This window comes from Piliocolobus tephrosceles, chromosome 14 (genome assembly GCF_002776525.5).
Source record: "Piliocolobus tephrosceles isolate RC106 chromosome 14, ASM277652v3, whole genome shotgun sequence".
In the NCBI taxonomy this organism is placed as follows: domain Eukaryota; kingdom Metazoa; phylum Chordata; class Mammalia; order Primates; family Cercopithecidae; genus Piliocolobus; species Piliocolobus tephrosceles.
The window spans coordinates 11,120,238-11,142,942 of NC_045447.1; the positions used below are offsets into that span (position 1 = coordinate 11,120,238).

General features: G+C 48.2%; 2 protein-coding genes across 4 annotated transcripts in view; both read right to left on the minus strand.

Moving 5' to 3' along the window:
* The window catches only part of SLC2A8 (solute carrier family 2 member 8), an 18,831-nt gene extending 15,682 nt beyond the window's left edge, over nt 1-3,149 (minus strand). The window contains exons 1-4 of the mRNA XM_026457120.1: nt 3,005-3,149; nt 2,754-2,916; nt 2,219-2,425; nt 171-429 (exon numbers count right to left, since the gene is read on the minus strand). Of these exons, the coding sequence (XP_026312905.1) occupies nt 171-429; nt 2,219-2,425; nt 2,754-2,916; nt 3,005-3,060 (685 nt within the window). The 5' untranslated portion in view covers nt 3,061-3,149. The remainder of the gene's footprint in view (nt 1-170; nt 430-2,218; nt 2,426-2,753; nt 2,917-3,004) is intronic.
* A 3,408-nt stretch (nt 3,150-6,557) lies between these two features.
* The window catches only part of GARNL3 (GTPase activating Rap/RanGAP domain like 3), a 136,680-nt gene continuing 120,532 nt past the window's right edge, over nt 6,558-22,705 (minus strand). Inside the window, exons 23-28 of one of the 3 annotated variants that reach the window (XM_023217113.2) lie at nt 17,220-17,327; nt 15,326-15,444; nt 13,160-13,298; nt 11,393-11,608; nt 9,755-9,881; nt 6,558-7,136 (exon numbers count right to left, since the gene is read on the minus strand). In XM_023217113.2, coding sequence (XP_023072881.1) covers nt 6,965-7,136; nt 9,755-9,881; nt 11,393-11,608; nt 13,160-13,298; nt 15,326-15,444; nt 17,220-17,327 — 881 coding nt within the window. In that variant the 3' untranslated portion in view covers nt 6,558-6,964. The remainder of the gene's footprint in view (nt 7,137-9,754; nt 9,882-11,392; nt 11,609-13,159; nt 13,299-15,325; nt 15,445-17,219; nt 17,328-22,705) is intronic. The other 2 variants (XM_023217114.1, XR_002732587.1) reach the window with 2 other exon arrangements.

Consider the following 22,705-nt stretch of genomic DNA (forward strand, 5'->3'; position numbering starts at 1 on the left):
AAAAAATTAGCTGGGCGTGGTGGCATGCATCTGTAGTCCCACCCACTTGGGAAGCTGAGACAGGAGAATCGCTTGAACCCAGGAGGCGGAGGTTGCAGTGAGCCGCCACTGCACTCCAGCCTGGGTGACAGAGCGAGACTCTGTCTCAAAAAAAAAAAAAAAAGACTCACCTATCCCAAGGTCCCAGGAAGGTGATCTGGAGCCTGGCATGTTGGGCACTGGCTGTGTGACCTCAGACAAGTCCCTTGACCTCTCTGAACCTCTGTTTACACATCTGTAAAATGGCCACATGATCACAAACAGGAAGCAAGAGATAATGACAACTATACCTGCCAGGTAGGCCAGGAGGATGCCGACGACGACCATCAGCTGCACACAAGAGCCGAGCAAGCCCCGGACTGCTGGGTAGGCGATTTCAGAGATGTAGACCTGCCAGCAACAAGATAATTTACGGCTGGGCGCAGTGGCTCACGCCTGCAATCCTAGCACTTTGGGAGGCCGAGGTGGGCAGATCACCAGAGGTCGGGAGATCGAGACCAGACTGACCAACAGGGAGAAACCCCATCTCTACTAAAAATACAAAATTAGCTGGGCCTGGTGGCACGCATCTGTAATCCGAGCTACTCAGGAGGCTGAAGGAGGAGAATCACTTGAACCCGGGAGGTGGAGGTTGCAGTGAGCCGAGATCTCACCATTGCACTCCAGCCTGAGGAACAAGAGCGAAACTCCGTCTTAAAAATAAACAAATAAATAACAATTTTAAAAAATTTAAAAATTTTAAAAATTAAAAAAAAAAAAAAAAAGATGAGGCTTTACTCAGGCTCCAAGAGTTCTTAAAACGGAAAGGTCTCAGCCATTCAGAGCTGAGGAAAGTCCTTGCGGGGGGTTACGGCAGGCCCTGAGGCCCCTTAGTGGAACCTGCGCAGGTGAGGAGAGCCATCCCCAGGTCCTCACCACTGAAAGATCTGTGGCAGGCGTTTAAAGGGGATTAAAGGTAACAGAGAGGGCTGCATGTGATGGCGAGGCAGTGGGCACAGAGCTTCTCAAGCCTTCGTTTAATGGACACAGACACCCTGGATAAAACGTAGATTCCGATGCAGTAGGTCTGGGCAGGCAAAAGATTCCACCTAGCTAACCAGCTCCATGTGACGCCCACCCAGGATCCCAGCCCAGGGCCCACGCTTGGAGTGGTGGCCTTGAACCAGCAGCATGAACTCTCCGCCTCAGTCACTAGGCACTGCTCCCTCCTGGGCCCACAGGCCACCAGGCCCTCACCCATGCATCTAAGGTTATTCCATAGCTTAAGCCCTAACACAGGTGTGTTTCTGCTCAGTTAAAAAAAACACAGACATAAAAGGTCCAGCTTCTTCCCTACCCTCTTCTGGTCCAGCTGCTGCTGCCAGTTAGCAAATGCTGGTGAAATGAGCACCCAGGGAGGGCCCTGAGTGGCTGCTTTCAACCTCACAATATTTTCAGATATTGTCCACACCCATGGCTGGGGGCAGTTCATGGGTCACCAAGCTGTCAGGGTCCAGTCCTCCACAAGCCATGCCAGGGGCTGTCTACCCAAAGTCCCACTGAATCCTGACCACTACCTCAGGGACTAATGCCATAATCCCTGTTTTCCAGGGAAGAAAACTGAGGCCCAAGGAGACACTCTGCTCAGGTCAGTGGCAGAGCCAGGATTTAACCCAGATGTTCGGGGCTCCCAAGTGGGCAGCCTGGGTCAGGAGGGGGAAAGGGGGAAGATGGGGAAGCCAGAGGGGCTGGCCTGTGAGAAGGGAAGGGGAACACAGAGCCCAGCAGCCTTTGCCCCAGGAGAAACCAGGAAAGGAACTTCCTGCTAATTGCAGTCATTGACCCGAAGCCAGGGATGAAAACCATAATGTAGGGAGTGGGCTCCTATGGGTCATCTGCAGGTGTGTAGAGCAAAAGACGGGCACGGCTAAGTGGGACAATCCTGGGTTCCAGCAACTGCTTCCCCTCTGCCTAGCTGTGGACCCTGCCTGGGCAAAGGAGACTGCATGTCATGACCTCAGTGTATAATGGAGAGAACAGCAGGATCCTTCCCAGGGTGGACGGGAGGGACCGGGAGATAACGCAGGGACTTCAAACCTGGCACCTATAAGGTCCCGCCAGGGGAAGCCGCGCCCCTAGGATTGAGGAGCGGTTTGTCCACTCCTCCTCGGTCTCAGGCCGCGCGAGACGGGACACTCACCGGGGCCACTAGGGAGGCAACACCGCAGGCCAGGCCGGTGAGGAGGCGGCCCCCCAGCAGCATCCATACGTCTTGGGCCGCGGTGATGACGGCAAAGCCGGCCACGAAGGGCACGGAGCACAGCAGGAGGCTCAGCTTGCGCCCGGCGCGGTCCACCAGCCAGCCGCCCAGCACTCCCCCTGCCGCGGCACCCAGGGTCACGACGGCCTGGGGGCGGGCGGCGGCTGAGGAGGGGGCGCCCAAGCCGCAGCCCTTCCTCCCCCTCCGCCCACGCCCCGCGGGCTCAGAGGGAAGGAAGGAGGCGACTCCAGGCAAATGAGCCGGGGCCCGGCGCCCGTCCCGAGGGGAGGGGTGGGGGGCTGAGGAGCTCGATGCCCGTCCCGAAAGGCCCGATGCCCGTCTCGTGGGGAAGGGCGGTAGCGGAGGGGCCCGATGCCTGTCCCGAGGGGAGGGGTGGGGGGCGGAGGGTCCCGATGCCCGTTCCGAGAGGAGGGCGCGGGATCCCAGGGCTGGAGGGGCGAGTCCGGGGCCTCACCCCGAACCAGGAGGCGGCAGCGTCGTCCAGGTGTGGGGCTGGGGGCGCGGCGCGCTGCAGACTCGGGATGGCCGGGGAGCTGTAGCCGAGTGCGAAGCCGAAGCTGAGCGGGCCCAGGGCAGCGGCGAAGGCGGCGAGGAAGACGCGGCGGCCGCGGGGCGCGCTGCGGAGACAGGCCGAGGGTGAGCGGAGCGGACGCGGAGGGGCGGGAGGGCGAGGCCGCGTCCAGGCCCGGGTTTCCCGGGGCTCACCTGCCGCCAGGCGGCCCCAGAAGCGGCTGGGTTTCCTCTGGGTCCAAGGGCGTCATGTCCGCAGCCAACGCCGATCGGCCGGCTCGGGCGCCTGAACCGCCACCGGCCCCGCGAGTGCGGCCCACACCGGCCTCTCACAGCCAATGGGTGGCGGGGGGCGGGGGGCGGTGCTGGGCGGGATCGGAATCGCAGAGCAGCAGCAGCCAATAGGAATGTAAGGCGGGGTTAGCGACTGCGCTAGGACCCGCCCTCGCATTAAAGTAGACCAATGGAAGCATAAAACTGATTAGCAAAGCACGCTGGAACCGCCCCAGGTGGGGCGGAGTTTCCGTCTGGGAGCACAATCACCCAATCGGATTGTAGTGCGAGTGCGTAAACGGGGCCAGAGAGTTGCCTCAGAACTGAGCTGGCCAATGAGGTTGGAGGGAGGAGTTTTTTTTCTGGCACCGCCTCTCAATCTAGCTTCAACCGGAGGGTAGGGGCGGGGCGAAGGCGGAGCACGTGGGCCTCAGCCCGAGACTTCCCGCCCCCAACTCCGAGAAGCTGCAACTGTCCTGCCGGGTCCGGTTTGCAGTTCCTTCCCCGCGTTAATCGCTGCCCTGGGACGTGTATTGGAGTCATCTGACCTCTGCCTGGGCCCAGCTCTGCAGGGGAGAGAGCCTCTAAGCAAACTGTCCTGGGCCGCCTCCCTCTCCTCTCGGACGCCAAGACTGGTCATACGCTCCCGCTGGGCTGCTGGCGGCGGAGGCGTGGCCCTGTGCACCGAAACCCACCTTCATGCTTCCCAGATTGCTGAAGGCTCGCGTCTCCAGGTGCTGAGGACCAGTGGTAGGCGGGGTACCCCACGCCCTATATGTGACAGATCTGGGCTCCACTCCCCCTCTTAAGTGTCACTCACTTCACAGGGAGTCCTGACTCTTGAATCTTCATCTACCTGTCTCCGAATTTTGAGTTCCCTGTAGATTTTAATGCCACCTTCTCCCCGTGTGCACCCAAGTCGAATGATGAGGCACTGTTGGATCTCACCAGTTGTACCCAATTCATACCCAACACTCTGGTTGCAGGCCGCTGCGGTGGAATGCTGGTGTAATTCTGGAAAGAGCCAGGGCATGGGAGTAAGAGGCTTGGCTTGTAATCCCTCTCTGGGCCTTGTGTTTCCTCATCTCTAAGTGGGGATAACCATTATCTTCCAGGAGAGTTGTGAAGCAAGGTAATGTATATAAGACATATGAAGCACTCAAAGGCTAACCGGTATGATGAAGATAGTCATTTGACATACTGCAGTCACCTGATGGTTCTAGCAACCAACATTTTTCAATCCTGACCACAAGACTATCTTTAAAGACTTAGGCAACTGCCCTTCTGTACTCTGTACTTCTGCTTGATAACTCAAGCACTAGATGTGTATTCTTATCACGGCATTTATCACTGCTTTGTGACCCCTGTTTACTTCTGTCCTTCCCCAATGGACATGACCTCCTCTGGAGAGGAGGCACTTGGTGTTTGCAGAGTGGATCAGTGCCTCAAACTCCCTGGGCGGACACTGCAGTTAGATGATTTTCTGTGTGACTCAGCCAGTCAGGTACACAGAAAGGATGGTGTAGGCAGGGTGCTCCTTACCCTGTGGCCGACGGCTTCCCTTCCCATGAGTGTGCAGAACTCACTTATTGGCCTTTGTAAGCAAATAATGTTGCCAGAGCAGCCTCTTGCCCCCTTTTCATAGGCAAAGCACCATCAACCTGATCAGTAGGGTCCACCTCTTGCCCTCGCTACATCCCTCCTCAGACCTGTGACTCTTGTCAAATTGTGGGTAGCTCTAATGCTGCTGATTTGAAAGAATGCTCTAAAATAGTCCTTGGATTTTTTTATGCTACGCTGTGAAGCAAGAAACTTCAGGAAAAAAAAAAAGGAAAAACACAGATACAAGCTCAAGCTCATAAAGCTTATAAATTAGTTGAACATGAAAAACACCAGCCAGATCCAGCTGACACAAGGCACTTAGCCTAGCTCTGCATGGCAGACATGGGGAAAGCAAGGGCTCTGCAGTCAAAGAACTTGCAGGTTCAAACCACTGCCCCTTTTTGAGCCTGTTTCCTTATTTGAAAAGCAAGGATAATAAAACATAATTCATTAAACTGTTGGTGGGGTTGAGACACAGTGTTTTTTTCCCCTATATAGGAAAAGGGCATAAAAAACACAGAGGAAGAACGGGCATGCTAACTGCTGCAAAGAATATGAGCAGACACATGTGGCTATAAACAGCCTCATCTGGGTATACCTAAAAACCACTGGCTTCACTACTCTTGCCTCTTGCCTTCTGCCAAAGATGAACCAAGCAACCTTCTGCTTGGGCTATCATGCTGATCTGTTTGTACAAAAGACAGAGAGGGGAGCTCTCCCCATAGTGTGCAAGGCCCACAAGGAGGTACAATCTAAACTTCTATAAAATCTGTCAGACCAAGGTCCTGTCAAACTCAGTTCTCCACACTCACAAAGAAGGCCTGCTAGCTGGGCGCGGTGGCTCACACCTGTAATCCCAGCACTTTGGGAGACCAAGGAAGGCAGATCATGAGGTCAGGAGTTCGAGACCAGCCTGGCCAACATGGTGAAACCTCATCTCTACCAAAACACAAAAATTAGCTGGGCGTGGTGGTGCGTGCCTGTAATCCCAGCTACTCAGGAGCCTGAGGCAGGAGAATCGCTTGAACCTGGGAGGCAGAGGTTGCAGTGAACAGAAATTGTGCCATTGCACTCCAGCCTGGGCAATAGAGTGAGACTCTGTCTAAAAAAAAAAAAAAAGGCCTGCAGAAGAACTCTTCTGAGCTGCTTTAACGGGGTAGGTAACAGGAATAATGTAAGTAGGAAAAGATAGAATAAAATTGAAATGGCTAGAATAAAGCCAAAGGAAAATACCTTCTTCACACAGATTAAAATATTTGCAAACAATGCTAATGAAACTGGATTTCCCCTTGGGTAGTGGCTGAGATTTCACTATTTCTTTTGCACTTGGCTCAGTCCACATTTCTTTCTGCTCACACTGGAGAGGGAGCCAGGAAAGGCAGATAAACCAAATTATTATCTTCATATCATTTATGTGAAAGAGTGAAGGGGACTCAACAAGAAGGAGGGGTTTGAGAATGCTTTCTTTTTTTTTTTTTTTGAGACAGGGTCTCCCTCTGTTGCCCAGGCTGGAGTACAGTGGTAAGATCTTAGCTCACTGCAGCCTTGAACTCCTGGGCTCAAGTGATCCTTCCACCTTGGCCTCCCAAAACACTGGGATTACAATGAGAATACTTTTAACCACAAGGAGTAGCTGTTCTCTTGTTACAATATTGCAGAGTAACAATAAAACCACACAAAATAATCTGAAGACTTTTGACAAGCTCCTATGCCTTAATATTTTTCATGAGATACAGGGAAGAAGGAGGAGCTTCTAAGATCTAACCATTCAGCTTTTCTCAAAAGTCTACAGGCAGGAATGCAGCTGGTTCCAATCACAGTGAACTGAAACAGCAACTGGGGCCAAAGGTGCAGAAAGAAAACTTACTTATAATAAAGTTAAAAAGCAATGACTTTTCTTTATAAAAGAAACACATTATGTGACATAAATCAAAACTGTAATGAAAAAATAATTTTCCATCTAAGTATATAAAATATGAGAAGGTTGCAGTAAATAAGAATGAATATTTTTGATTTATTCAAAGTTTCCATCTAAAACCTCAATGAAATCTACCACCTTTATTACAAGGGGACTGATGGTTCCTGAACAGAAAGAAACAAAGGTCAGGAAAGATGGCACCGGACATTGGAGAGGGAACTGGCCGAGTGTGCAGAAAGTTTGGTCCAATAGATCACTGACAGGCTAAAAGCCACATTTTGTTGAGAAATGACAGCAGAACTGTTTAAAGAGTATAAATCTCCATAAGAAAACTAAAGATGGCAAATGAGATTTGAACTCTGTTACTTCAAGTCAATAATGTCTTCATCAGAGAAAGCCGTGAGCTGGAAGGGGCTGCTGCTGGAGACCGGGCTGCCCTCTCTGTCTGCAACAAGGTCCTGGTCAGAGCTGGTTGAGTGCCCCTCAGGGTTGGCTTCGGAAGTAGAAGCACTTTCCAAGGAGCCTGATGGGATCCTAGAAGAGACAAGTCACGGTAAGAGGATCCGTGGGAGTACTGCGGAACTGGGACTATTTTTTTCTGGCAATTTCCTGCTCATCTGAGCTCATGAGCTTGGCTCCCCAAACCCTCACTGTTATGTGGTAGAGGTGGGGAAGCGCTGGAATGCCACCCCTGTCACCTCAGGGGGTTGTGAGGATTAAAGGCCGAGTGTGTGACACATGGAAGGTGTTTGTGAGGCATTATTTACCTACCTTTCTAAAGTGCAAATCTAGATAATGTCACCCTGCCTAAAACCCTCCCATGGGTGCCCAGGGCCAGAGGATCAGGCTGAAACTCATAACCAAGGTTCCGGGACTGGGCCTGTGACCCCTCCCGCCTTCCAGGGCACCCCTGACTCCCTCTGTTTCCTCCAGCTTCTCAGGACTCTTCTCAATAGCTGCATATTAATTTGACCAAAATTGGTTTTCACTTCTCAGGGAGTTAATGCATTCCACAAATACTCATTGGCCTGCAAAAGCCCACCTGGCCCAGCTGCTGCCCACTCTCGGCCTCACACGGTTCCTGGCTCCGTTCTCTACGCTCCAGTCTGTCCACTCTTCCTCCTGCCTTTTAACTGGCCATGTTAGGCCTGCTGCAGGGCCCTTGCCCTGAGGTGGTTGCTGTCAGAAGGGCTGTTCCCCTAGCTTCTTACCATTCATTCCAAGCCCAGCCCAATGCTACTTCCTCAAAAAGCTTTCCTTGAACTCTCTCTCAGAGTAGACCTTCTACCTGCCAGCCCTGTCACTTCTTTTCCATTTCTTTATAGCACTTGTCACTATTTGAAATGATTTTATTTGATACTTGTTTACAGGTTCGCTGTCTGTTTTCCCACATTAGAATGCAAAGTCCCTGAGGCCAGGGGCCTTGTCAGGTTATGACTTATGAGAGGAGGCTCAGCCTCCCCTGATGTTTGAGACCCTCCCTGCCCCAGGTGTGGGCTGGATGGCAACCCTTGTTACACATCACCTGCCATGCTGGAATGCAGTAATTGTCTGGACCCTTGTTGGTCTTTGCCACTGTCCTGGGAACCCCTTGAAGGCACAGGTGGGGGCTTAGTCCTTTCCATATCTTAACACATTCTTGGGTGCTCCAAGAATGTATGTTGAGTGAATGAATGAAGCTTGGACATACGAACTTATCACTCTCCACACTGAAGCATGTGTGATGTTGCTTGAAGGACAACAGAGATCTTATAAGACAAATCAGTGTGACTTTACTACTATTCACTGACATGTGATGCTGAGCTGGCATTCAGATAGGCTGGACTGTGTATGTGCTACCAGTACTGCATTACTGCATAGGGAGCACCTATTTCCCTGCAGTCTTACTGTTTTTTTTTTTTTTTTTTTTTGAGACGGGGTCTTGCTCTGTTACCCAGGCTGGAGTGCAGTGGTGTGATCATGGCTTACGGCAGCCTTGACCTCCCAGAAGGAGGTGATCTTCCCACCTTAGCCTCCCAAGTAACTGGGACTACAGGCACACACCACCAGATCCAGCTAATTTTTTTTTTTTTTTTTTTTGTAGAGATGGGTCTTGCCGTGTTGCCCAGGCTGGGATTGAACTCTTGGGCTCAAGTGATCTTCCCTTCTCAGCCTCCCAAAGTGTTGGGATTACAGGCATGAGCCACCATGCCCAGCAGGCATTTTTATTTTAAAAACTCTCTGTCGGGCCGGGCGCGGTGGCTCAAGCCTGTAATCCCAGCACTTTGGGAGGCCGAGATGGGCGGATCACGAGGTCAGGAGATCGAGACCATCCTGGCTAACACGGGGAAACCCTGTCTCTACTAAAATACAAAAAATTAGCCGGGCGTGTTGGCGGGCGCCTGTAGTCCCAGCTACTCGGGAGGCTGAGGCAGGAGAATGGCGTGAACCTGGGAGGCAGAGCTTGCAGTGAGCTGAGATCCGGCCACTGCACTCCAGCCTGGGCGACAGAGCAAGACTCCGTCTCAAACAAACAAACAAACAAACAAACAAACAAAAAAAACAACTCTCTGTCGATCTGGTGAGGAAAAAGTCTCTCTCTCTCTCCATATATATATATATTATATAAATAATAAATATAAATATTTTATATATATATGGAGTCTTGCTCTGTTGCCCAGGCTGGAGTGCAGTGGCATGATCTTGGCTGACTGCAGCCTCTGCCTCTCACGTTGAAGCGATTCTTCTGCCTCAACCTCCCAAGTAGCTGGGACCACAGGGATGTGCCACCACGCCTGGCTAATTTTTGTATTTTTAGTAGAGACAGGGTTTCACTGTGTTGGCCAGCCTAGTCTCGAACTCCTGACCTCGGGTGATCTGCCCGCCTCGGCCTCCTAAAGTGCTGGGATTAAAGGCATGAACCACTGTACCCGGCCTGGTCTCAATATATCTGAATGAGCATTTGACTGCTGGTATGTGTGCCCATTTGTCTAGATCCCTCCCTGGCAGGCCTGAGGGTCTGGGTACCCTCAGAGAGGAGCAGGCTGCTGGCCCTCTGCTGTAGCTGCCAAAGGGGCCACGAATGGCATCATCAATCCACAGAAGGGGCCTCCTGGGCAGTGCTGTGACTCACAGGTCCACCACCCCGAGCAGGGGCCTCTCCATCTCTTTACCTGTCACTGCTAGATGACCTCACTGCCCCTGGCTTGGGGCCTCCTTGGCTTTCTTCTAACCGCTTCCGGGGTTTTGATTTGGCCTTTGGCGCTCCTTCTGACTTGGGTCCACCTTCATCCAAGAGGCCTGGATTGAGAATCATAGGTCAGAGGGTCACTACCACAGGGCTGCCACGGAGACAGAAAAGACCCTTATTTTTTCTTGGTTGGGAACTGGTGCATTGTTGTGCTAGAGTCAGGAAGAAAGATGATAGAATATATATTTTCAAATTATTGGTTTTCTTGTTGGTAGAAGGTTTTTATTTTCTGATTATAAAGTATACACACATTGCAAAAAAATTAGAGACTCAAAGAGCCTAATGAGGAGAGATGATCTACAGTCCTACCGCTGATAACCCTGTAATTCTCCAATTCAGAGGTTCTGTTTTGCAAAAGCTCAGTGGTTTCTAAACAGTGGTGGGCAGATCAAGCTTTGTTATGGAAGACTGCATTAAAAATAGCAATACATTTATTTTAAAAACACAGTGGAAGGCACCAACTTGAAAAACCAATGGACGCTGTTAGTGTCAAGGCCTGCCCTGTCAGGTGGCCTGAATCCCCTCCTCCAGTTGTTCAGGGAATATTACTGCAGGGCAGGGATGTGCTCAGGCCACCTGTCATGCAGATCCCAGTCTAAGTTTTCAAACCAGTTTTTACTGGTTTATCATGTCACTTCCATTTTTCCTTATTTTGTTTCCACAAATCTGAACAAAAAGGTTTCTAACAGTCTAACCTTTTCACACTTATCAGGGGCTTTATGTTTCTCTGGTTTGGCCTCTCATCTTTTTTTTTTTTTAAAGACAGGGTGTCTCTCTGTCACTCAGGCTGGAGTGCAGTGGTGTCACCATGGCTCCCTGTAGCCTTGACCTCCTGGACTCAATCGATTCTCTTGCCTCAGCTTCTTGAGTAGCTGGGACTATAGGTGCATGCCACCATGGCTGACTAATTTTTTTGTATTTTTTTATAGAGATGGGGTTTCACCATTTTACCCAGGCTGGTCTTGAACTCCTGAACTCAAGTGATCTCCTGCCTCAGACTCTCCCAAAATGCTGGGATAACAGGTGTGAACTCAGTCCCATATTTATACTGAGAGAAAAGAGCTCAACACGTAACTTGCATCTGTTCCATCCACAGAACTGCCCCCACTGTCTAGGGCTGGGAGAAGTAATAAGGGAACTGAACACACACGTGTAAAAATATGGTACATTTCCACTTTGGGATGTACCAACATAAAATGTTGCCTGAGGACTGTGGGATATAAATCCTTTAGACACCTTTCTAGGAAATCATACATAGATTGGTACTTTTATTTTTAAAAATGGTATCAGACTAGACATAGTGTTTTATAAACTGCCCATTTCCTCCCTTCACATGGCTTGGGCAGCTTTCCACACCAATAAATGTAGATCAACAACATCACTGTTGGTGGCTACACTATAGTGTATTCCTCGGTATAGATGTATTAGAACTTACTTATAAATCCCTTCTTAAAAGGAAAGTTTCCTTTTAAACTCATTGTTTTTGAGGACAATTCATATCCAAAGATAAAACCAGCTGGTCTGTTCACAGACAGTGGAAACCAGGATTGAGAACCATTACCCAGTAGTTCCCTGCGGGTCCTGCTTGCTATTTCTTTGATCTCCATGCGAGACAGGGACAAGGAGTGCGTGACAGGAATGGCAGCGAGGCCCACACTGATGGGAGTGGGTGGGGTGATGACCTTGGAGACTAAGGGCGACTTCAGAGGTCGCTCGATGCTTCTGCCCACGAGGTTTCTAAGTGGAATCTTGTACAGATTTTTTGATTGAATTTCACCTGAAATGTGATTTCAAAAAGAATATCAGAACTTCAAGAAAAGTTCATATTATTTACAAGAGAGTAATCTTGTTCCTTAACATAGCATGAAGGAAGACTTTATGTCACACACTGATCTGTAGTGTCCCACTGGGAGGGCTGGCCGGGAGCACTAATTTGAGGGTGCCTGATGGCTCTGCATTTTCTGAAGCATTTTCATGTGTAAATTAGGTAAAATGCACTCGTGACTGCACAGGAAAAAAGACTAGACAAGAAAAGCAAAAAGCTGCCCTGCTTGGGGAATTCTGTGCTTTATCTTAACTGTGTGCAGTAAAGACGAGTGATGTGGTAAGAATTTATGAAAAGCGCTGTGTTCAAAGCAATGAGGTAACCACAGCAGAGGCCTCTGGGGTTCACAGGCAAAGCCAGATAGAGTGAAAGACTGCATGTGCTAAGGAATGTCTAGGCTTGATGACTCTATTCTTTTAGCTATCAAAACCCACTACTGTTAACAGCCCTGAAGGAAAAATAACTGCTGTTGCAAGTTGGAAACTCTATAGCCTTTAACTCCCTTCTTCCCGCTGAAACTTTTTTTTTTTTTTTGAGAGAAGGTCTGGTTCTGTTGCTCAGGCTGGAGTGCAATGATGCAATCATGACTTACTACAGTCTTGACCTCCCAGGCTCACCTCAGCGTCCTGAGTAGCTGGGACCACAGGTGCATGCCACGACAGCCAGCTAATTTAATTTTAGTATTTGTAGAGACAGAGTCTCACTCTGTTGCCCAGGCCAGAGTGCAGAGGTGCAATCCCGGCTCAATGCAGCCTTGACCTCCGGTGCTCACGTGATCCTCCCACCTCAGCCTCCCAAGTAGCTGGGACTACAGGCACATGCTACCACACCCAGCTAGTTTTTGTTTTTTTTTTTTTTTTGGGGGGGCAGGGTTTTGCCATGTTGCCCAGCTGGTCTTAAACTCCTGGCTCAAGTGATCCATCTGCCTCAGCCCGCCAAAGTGCTGAGATTACATGTGTGAGCCACAGTGCCTAGCCCAGTTTGTTTATTTATTTATTTTTACAATGGAGTTTCGTTGTTATCACAAGGTTTCTTAAGAACACAACCAATGTATTCAGACTGCAAGATTTCTTTCTTTTTTTTTTTTTTTTTTAAACGGAGTCTCGCTCTGTTGCCCAGGCTGGAGTGCAATGGCACGATCTCGGCTCACGGCAACCTCCACCTCCCAGGTTCAAGCGATTCTCCTGCTTCAGCCTCCCAAGTAGCTGGGATTACAGGTGCGTGCCACCACACCCGACTAATTTTTGTATTTTTAGTAGAGATGGGGTTTCACCATGTTGGTCAGGCTGGTCTTGAACTCCTGGCCTCAGGTGATCCGCCCGCCTCGGCTTCCCAAAGTGCTGGGATTGTAGGCGTGAGCCACCACACTTGGCCGGTTTCTTTTTTTAATGGCTTTACATAGTAACTTCTTTAAGCAGTAATCACATGTAGATATTAGACAATGAACTAGAGAAATTAGAGTGGATTACAAATATTAATCAAACAGTAAAACTTGGACTTCACCTTCCCCCAGGGAAGAAGGAAATACTGGAGTATCTCGGCCCGTGGGTGTCTGAGGAGAATTGCCGGCACTGGCCCCCTTGGAGCTGCCTCCAGATGATACCTCATTCACAGCTGCAGTTGCTGTGAAGTATATATCCGACTAGAAAGAAAGAGAGAGCATTACCAGGCTGCCTGGTGTTCTAGGCCTTGCATCCACTGGCCCTCCTGCCATCACTGCAAACCCTCCAACTGGTCCCCATCCTTGGAGCATGCAGAGAAGTGCGGGATGCCGGGGCGAGGGATGGAGGGAGCCTTCCGGAGGAAAGCCCAGTGTGGCTAGTTACACTTTTCCTGAGTATTCCACTCCCCGCCACTTTTCCTCATCTATTTGTTGATCCACAACAGAAAATAGTCAATGTTCCACCACACATCTTCTGTAATCACAAACACAGCACACACTTCCCTAACAGGAATCTCAGGCACCTGGAGTGTTAGAATGGGAAAGATCTTAGGGATTCGGTTAGGCCCATTTGGCAGATGGGGAAACGGATTATTCATTCACTGATCCAGCAGATACTCAGGCACACCCGTGATGCGCCGGCGCTGGTGCTGACAGCAGTGGTGTGCTGGATGTGATTTATGAAATCCAATTTTCAGGAATTTTGCAAACTGGCTGTTAAACACACATGATTAGAAATAAAATTATACAAACCTAAATAAACAAAGGCCCTAAATATCCAAATTCAACCATTCCTAATTATTTGACTGTGCTTACTATTACATCTGCTCTGGAGTTATTGACACCAACAGTGTCTGTGGAGCTTGGGGGAGAGACACTGCACCATGGCGGATAATGCACATCTCCCCAACACCACCTGCAGTGGCGTCTCACTGGGAGCTTGAAATCAATCATAGAGGGACTCTTTACACCATGGAATCCAGCGAGGACTATCAGTTCCACTTTGATTTGTTGTTTTGTTGGTTGTCTATACTTACAGTGATGCAGAAAGTACTAGTAATGAACAAGAAATGTGGAGGTGTGTTTAGTCTGGTACAGAAGCTGAAGTTTCATTTTAATGACTATAAGTTGTATGAGGTTGAAAAATAGTTTTATAGCAGATTACCTATCAGATTAAAATTGGAAAAAAAATGAGTGGATTGAGATATAACTCCAAGTGTAAAATAATGGTTGAAATGCAACTGTAGACTGGCTATGGATATAAGAATTCAGCAAATATTAACAAAAGCATTTTGTAAGAACCAATTGGCTAAGTGGATTTTCATGATAAACAGCATTGTATATTTATTATTTGTAAATTGTAAGCTATTTACAATCAATGAATGTACACACATATAATACATACATGCACATATGTACACATATACATATATGCACATGTGTGCACACACATGTTTTCCAGATCACTGGGGGACGGAAGCACTGAGCACACCACTGGTGCTATGATAGTGAGTAAGACAGCATGGCCCCTGCTCTCACAGAACCATCAGGGCAGCAGCAAAGATGAACAAATAAGCAGTCACCTACCACCAAATGTGATGGATGTCAGGACCAGGGAAGGGAACAGGGGACACAGAGGGGGAGCCAGCCCAGTCTGGCAGGGCTGGGGAGGACTTTCTGGGCCTGACTCAGGGGAGGGGACTAGAACAAGAACCCCCAGATTATGTGCCAGTGACAAAAGACATCTTGGAAGGCATCTTTGTTCCTGCATCCCTCCGTTTTGCCCTAGCTCTTGGTTATGAGGCATGGATTAATCAATTAGCCATGTTTCATAGGCTATGAATTCAAATTGAGGACAGAGGGTGGGAAAGGAAGAAAGATTGCAAGCTCTGACTTTTCTAGACTTGGACTGTCCTCCAGGGCAGCAGTGACATGAATAACTGACCCAGTCTCTGATCAGGGATCTCTCTTTTCAGCTAAGTGCTCCCCAGCGGCCACCAGCACTGAATGACTATTAACAAAGCTGAGGAGTGTTCTGAAAGCCCACAGAAATCACACACGAAAACCCAACAGATCAGTCTGGTTTCAGGCTTTCCATCTCACGCTGGCATTCTGACACAGGTCTTCATCAGCCTAACTTGACAAGAGGCAGCTTCTGTGCTCACCTGAAATCCCACAGTGCTGGGGCCTGCCAAACCGCTCAGAGAGAAAATCCCAGTCCTACTCACCCTGGAGGCCACGAGCTGCAGCTGTGGCACGACTGCGGTGTGGACCAGGTTCCCGTTCACCACCAGGCGGATCTCCATGGAGTCGGTGGTGAAGGCCAGGAGATACGGGAAAGCACAGACTGCAAGGGAACGGGAGTGTCACCTCTCAGTTGCTAGCTTGGTGGCTGCGGACGGGCTGTGACTGTCTCATAGTCACGCTCACTTCTCTAGAAACTTCCATCTCTCATTCCTCTGGCTGCTTTTCTCCTTCCTTCACATGTGCACGTCACCCTGATCATAAGGTAGCCTTGGCTCCCAAGATAGCCTCCCCTCGGTTGCCACACTCCGCCTCCCAGGAGGTGTGCACTGTCACCATGCTTGCTGCCATTTTCCCCTATGGAAACCCCATTGCCTGATCTTCCAGTGAGGCAGCTCACTTGCCAAAGTCCTGTGGGGAGTCCCTTCTGTTGTTCAGATACCAGCCTGACATTCTCTCTGCAGGCCCAGGCCATCCTGCCTGGGACCCTTCCCTTTGGTCGCTCTTCAAGGCCCAGCCCTGGAGGAGCCCTCAGTGCTCCTCACTCCTCCCCTGTGCTCCTCCCGCTGCACATCTGAGCAGGGGCCGCATCTTATCCCTCACTGGCCCTCACAGTGTCCCTCGGGATCAATGGGTTTGCTGAGTTATCTGTTAAGGGCTGGCCCCTCTGCTTGAAATGATTTGAATGACACACTGGCTTCCAGGTGCTGTGCCTGCCCTGGCTGCCTTGTGGCACACCTCTTTCTTCCTGGCACTTCATGTCATTCCCTTCTTCGCATTGGCTCTCTCTGCACTCTTTCCATGGATGAGCTCATCTGCTCTCCTGGCTTTCCTGGTGATTCTGCCGATCACATCTATTCCTCTGGCCATGACTTTCAAGCCCCTCCAGCAACGTGGTTCAAAACCTCCCTTTCCTGTCTACCAGATCTAATCTGTCATCAAGTCTGCCTGGTTCTCCCAGGATGTTAGATCGGTCCCTCTGCCCTCCTCTCAAAATACTGTCCTGTGGACCTGTTAACACATAGTTTTATTGTGAGGACAAAAGAATGAACTGGAACATTCTTGGCTCTGATCTGACTCCCAAAAGGCAATGGCCAGTTGTGGATCTTGAATCACAAACACAAAGCATCACTGTTCATGTCCTGACATTTTAGTGGCACGCAGGTACCTGAGTTTCTATGAAACATATACCAAAGGCGCTAAAAGCAGTGTGCTTCTCCCTGAGGTCAGTCAGCATTTTGAGGCTGGAGACCTTGAATTTTAGAAAAAGTGGCCGGGCGCGGTGGCTCACGCCTGTGATCCCAGCACTTTGGGAGGCCGAGGCGGGCGGATCACAAGGCCAGGAGATCGAGACCAAGGTGAAACTCCGTCTCTACTAAAAGTACAAAAAATTAGCCGGGCGCGGTGGCGGGCGCCTGTAGTCCCAGCTACTCAGGAGGCTGAGACAGGAGAATGGCGTGAACCCGGGAGGCGGAGCTTACAGTGAGCCAAGATTGTGCCACTGCACTCCAGCCCGGGAGACAGAGCCAGACTCCGTCTCAAAAAAAAAGAAAAACAAAAAGGAAAGTGAGGCCCAGAAATGAACTGAGGTGCTGAAACGGTAACAAAGTACTGAAAAATGACATTTAATTGCTCTCAAATGCATACATGCTCAGGCACTGAGAGAAACTAGGAGGAACAGTAGAAGACAATAGTCCCAAAAGGGGAACAGAAAGCAAAAAAAATGAAAAAGAAAAAGAACGCTCTGAATACTAATCATACGCAAGTAATTTATGGCAATTTCACAGTAAGCCAGTGATTTGCTTACATAGGATTTGCTTACAACATTTCAGACATATCTATGAAGGGGGAAAGCGTTATAATAAAGATTTTTCTTACCAATTGCACAGGGAGCCTGGTTCCAACAGAACTGGAAATCTGACGCAGAGGGTTGAACCAAAAAAGAGCCACCGTTAAAGGGGCAAACCTTTTTATAGATGCAACTGTCTGCAATGAAAACAACAGCAACTCATTTTTGTTAGAGACAACACTTAGATGACTGTAATTAAATAAATGAAAAACAGGCAACAAGAATAGTATCCTATCTGCTAGTTCTTTATAAATAGCCAGTATGAATACCGCCAAGATGCTGGATACTTAGGGTCAAAGGCCTTAAGTATCTGAGCCATCTGAGCCAGAATAATATTACTACTACAAGTAATAAGAGCTGCTGTTTTAGGAGAATTTACTATGTGCCAGGCACTGAGCTTTAAAGCCATTATCCCATTTAATCTGTAGAAAGATTATTCCATTTAATCTTCGCAAAGTAGATACCATTATTACACTCACTTTACAGATGAGAAAATTGAGGTTAGGAGAGGCGAAGTAGTTTGTTCAAAGTCTCACAAGTACTGTGTGGGGGAAGCAGGGTTTGGACACAGGTCTGCGTGACTGCAGAGCCCGTGTGCTTCATGCCTGTGCCCTACTGTCTCCCACACTTGTGAACGGTCAAGAAAGGACACCTGACGGCAGCCCCTGGGTGGAGAATGCCCTCCTGCAAGGCGGATCACACCTTGAGCCTCATTCAGGACAAGGGTGGTGGGAGCCAGACACCCCCCGCAAACATTTTATTATTATTCAAGAGGACTTGAAGCCACACGCTTGTATCCTCTTGCTGAACCTCAACCAGTACTAGATAAGACAAGGTTCATTAAAGTACATTGTTCCTGGCCTGCTGCAAGCTCTAAACACAAGTCCATGGGGTTCAGACCCTCTTAGAGTGAGAAAGCCCATGGAGAAACAAAGGCCCCATTTATTACAGAAGTTCATCACATTTTAAAAATTTAAAATAAAAAAAATTTTTTTTAAAGACAGTCTTGTTCTGTCACACAGGCTGGAGTGTAGTGGCGTGATTACAGCTGACCGCAGCCTCCCCATCCCAGGCTAAAGTGAGCCTCCTACTTTAAATCCCCCAGTAGCTGGGACTACAGGTGCACACTGGCACGTCCAGCTATTTTTTTTTTTTTTTTTTCAGTAGAGACAAGGTCTCTCTATGTTGCCTAGGCTGGTCCAACTCCTGAGCTCAAGCAATCCTCTCGCCTCGGCCTCCCAAACCATCATGTTTTAGCCATGCATTTCTTTCTCAATGAAAGACCGAGTTATTATTATTATTATTATTATTTTTATTTTTATTTTTGAGACGGAGTCTTGCTCTGTCGCCCGGACTTGAGTGCAGTGTCTAGATCTCAGCTCACTGCAACCTCCGCCTCCCAGGTTCAAGTGATTCTCCTACCTCAGCCTCCCAAGTAGCTGGGATTACAGGCACCCACCACCATGCCCAGCTAGTTTTTGCATTTTTAGTAGAGGCAGGGTTTATCCATTTGGCCAGGCTGATGTTGAACTCCTGAACCCTCAAGTGATCCACCCGCCTCGGCCTCCCAAAGTGCTGGGATTACAGGCGTGAGCCACCATGTCCGGCCTGAATTTTTATTAACATCATGAAGAATGGATGTTAACAAATATCTGAATGTTAATTATTGACACACAACAACAGGGATGACTCACAGACATAATACTGAGTAAAAAAAAGAAAAGCTAGATATTTGAGTACATACTGTATAATTTCATTCGTTTAAATGTTTAAAGCTGTCTACAGAGGGTAGAGGTAAAAGATGGTAGTGTTACTCTGAGAAGATAATGACATGTAAGAACAATATCTTGGATTCTGCTAATGCATTTTAGTTCACAAAGTGAACTAAAATGTAGCGTCCCCACCTACATTTTAGAATCACATTTCTAATTTCCAAAAAAAAAAAAGGAAGAAAACATGATATAATTAGTAACTTGATGAGTCAGCAGATATAGTGTTTTGTTGCAATTGGGTCTTGGCTGCATTAGTATGTATACTGTTTGAAAAATAATGAAACCCAGTCGGGCGCAGTAGCTCACGCCAGTAATCCCAGCACTTTGGGAGGCCAAGGCGGGCAGATCACGAGGTCAGGAGATCGAGACCATCCTGGCTAACACGGTGAAACCCCATCTCTACTAAAAATACAAAAAACTAGCCGGGTGAGGTGGCGGGCACCTGTAGTCCCAGCTACTCGGGAGGCTGAGGCAGGAGAATGGCATGCACCTGGGAGGTGGAGCTTGCAGTGAGCCGAGATTACACCACTGCACTCCAGCCTAGGCGATACAGCAAGACTCTGTCTCAAAAAAAAAAAAAAAGAAAAAGAATGAAACCTATTTTAAATTATTAAAAATAACAGCTTTACTGAGATCATTTATAGACCACAAAATTCATCCATTAAAAATGCACAATTCGGGCGGGTGTGGTGGCTCTCACCTGTAATCCCAGCACTTTGAGAGGCCGAGGTGGGCAGATCACGAGGTCAGGAGATCGAGACCATCCTGGCCAACATGGTGAGACCCTGTCTCTACTAAAAATACAAAAATTAGCTGGGCACGGTGGCATGTGCCTTTAATCCCAGCTACTCAGGAGGCTGAGGCAGAAGAATTGCTTGAACCCGGGAGGTGGAGGTTGCGGTGAGCCGAGATCGCGCCACTGGACTCCAGCCTGGCGACAAAGCTAGACTCTGTCTCAAAAAAATACAATAAAAATAAAATAAAATAAAATGTACAATTCAGTGAATTTTAGTATATTTACAGAGTTGTCCAACATCACCATGATCTAATTTTAGGACTCTCATCACCCTAACATGAAACCTCACTCCCCATTTCTTCCCCTAGCCCTGGTCAACCACTTATTTGCTTCTGTATCTGTGGATCTGCCTTTTCCGGACATTTCATATAAATGGCATCACGCAACATGTGGCCTTTTGTGTCTGGCTTCTTGCACTGAGGATGATGCTTTTGAGGCTCATCCATGTGTCAGTGCATGGATTCCATGTGTCAGTGCATGTCATTCCTTTTTATGGCCAAATAATATTCCACTGTATGAATAGCCTACATTTTGTTGATCTACTTACCATTTGATGGGCATTTGGGTTGTTTCTACTTTTTGCTATTGTTAATAAAGATGCTATGAACATTCCTGTACAAGTCTGTGTGGATATATGTTCATTTCTCTTGTATAGATTGTTGGTTGGTTTTATGTAAGTCACATGATTTTATTTTATTCAGAATGTTATTTACTGTTAAATACTTTGTATCTATATCTACATCTTCATGAGCTTCATTATTTTTTTCTGTGTTTTGTTGTAGAATATTTGAGGAAAAAAGAAAAACATAAAGAAGAAAATTTTAAAAATCATCTGGAACCCTATGTCCCAGAAATACTGACATAGATATATATATAATTTTTTTTTTTTTTTTTTTTTTTTTTTTTTTGAGACAGAGTCTTGCTCTATCACCCAGGCTGGAGTGCAGTGGCACAATTTTGGCTCACTGCAGCCTGTGCTTCTTGGGTTCTGCCTCTTGGGTTCAAGTGATTCTCCTGCTTCAGCCTCCTGAGTAGCTGGGTCTACAGGCGTGCCCCACCACGCCTGGCTAATTTTTTTGTTTTTGGTAGAGATGAGGTTTCACCACGTTGGCCAGGCTGGTCTGGAACTCCTGACCTCAAGTGATCCACCCGCCTTGGCCTCCCAAAGTGCTGGGATTACAAGTGTGAGCCATCACACCCGGCCAGTACTGACAGCATTTTGGTACTTCTCCTTCAAGTATTTTTATTAAGAATGAATAAGGCCGGGCGCGGTGGCTCAAGCCTGTAATCCCAGCACTTTGGGAGGCCGAGACGGGCGGATCATGAGGTCAGGAGATTGAGACCATCCTGGCTAACACGGTGAAACCCCGTCTCTACTAAAAAATACAAAAAACTAGCCGGGCGTGGTGGCGGGCGCCTGTAGTCCCAGCTACTCTACTCGGTAGGCTGAGGCAGGAGAATGGCGTGAACCCGGGAGGCGGAGCTTGCAGTGAGCTGAGATCCGGCCACTGCACTCCAGCCTGGGCGACAAAGCAAGACTCCGTTTCAAAAAAAAAAAAAAAAAGAATGAATAAGCGGCCGGGGGCGGTGGCTCAAGCCTGTAATCCCAGCACTTTGGGAGGCTGAGACGGGCGGATCACAAGGTCAGGAGATCGAGACCATTCTGGCTAACACTGTGAAACCCCGTCTCTACTAAAAAATACAAAAAACTAGCCAGGCGAGGTGGTGGGCGCCTGCAGACCCAGCTACTCCGGAGGCTGAGGCAGGAGAATGGCCTAAACCCGGGAGGCGGAGCTTGCAGTGAGCTGAGATCCGGCCACTGCACTCCAGCCCGGCGACAGAGCGAAACTCCATCACAAAAAAAGAATGAATAAGCAAGAGAAATGTTATAAAGAAAAACAGAATTGAACTTCAAAATATAATTTGCTTTCTTCACTATATTGTATATTTTCTTCTATGCATTTTTCAATAACATAAGTTTAACTCACTGTATGGCATTTCAGTATTTGAATATAACAAAATATCTTTACCAGTTTCCTCCTGTTTCCATTTAGTTTCCAAAGCTTTCTGCTTTATAAATGATGTTGTAACAGACAATCAAGAACTCATTATTCACAGTTTGCTGATTATACCTTTAAATAATTGCCTGTGAGTACACAGGCTGTGTCCATTTAATATCACATCCTGCCAACTTCTTCCCCAGAAGGCAGTACCATCTAGACCACTTCTAGCAGTGCAGAGAGAGGGTGCCTGAATCCATGACTCTGACAGTCTCAGCCAGTCTGAGTGACCAAATTATTTCAGTGATAATTTGCATATTAAAATTCTCAGTGGGGCACCATTTTTCCCATGCCGTTAAAATAATTGGGAATCCATTAGAATGAGGTGGTCCCAGTGCTGTGAGTTCCTACATAAGCAAACCAAAACCCAACTTAATGTAAAAGGTCATATTCTAGGAGCCAACCAGAAACTGTCAACTAACCTCTAACCAGGGACTTTCCACTGGAATGATCCAAGTAAAGCTACTGCTCCACTTCAGCAAATCAAATACTTTCTTTGCTTTGCCTCTGCATTCACCCTATAAAAGCCTCCCTTTGTTCCCTCGGGTTTGGAGCTGCCTGATTAATAAAGCACTGTCATCTGGGCTCAGTGGCTCACTCCTGTAATCCCAGCACTTTGGGAGGCCAAGGCGGGCAGATCACTTGAGGTCAGGAGTTTGAGACCAGCCTGGCCAGCATGGTGAAACCCCGTCTCCACTAAAAATAGAAAAAAATTAGCCAGGCCTGATGGTGGGGGCCTGTAATCCTAGCTACTTGGGAGGCTGAGGTGGGAGAATCACTTGAACCTGGGAGGCAGAGATTGCAGTGAGCTGAGATCGCACGACTGCACTCCAGCCTGGGCTATAAAGTGAGACTCCATCTCAAAAAAAAAAAAAAAAAAAAAAAAA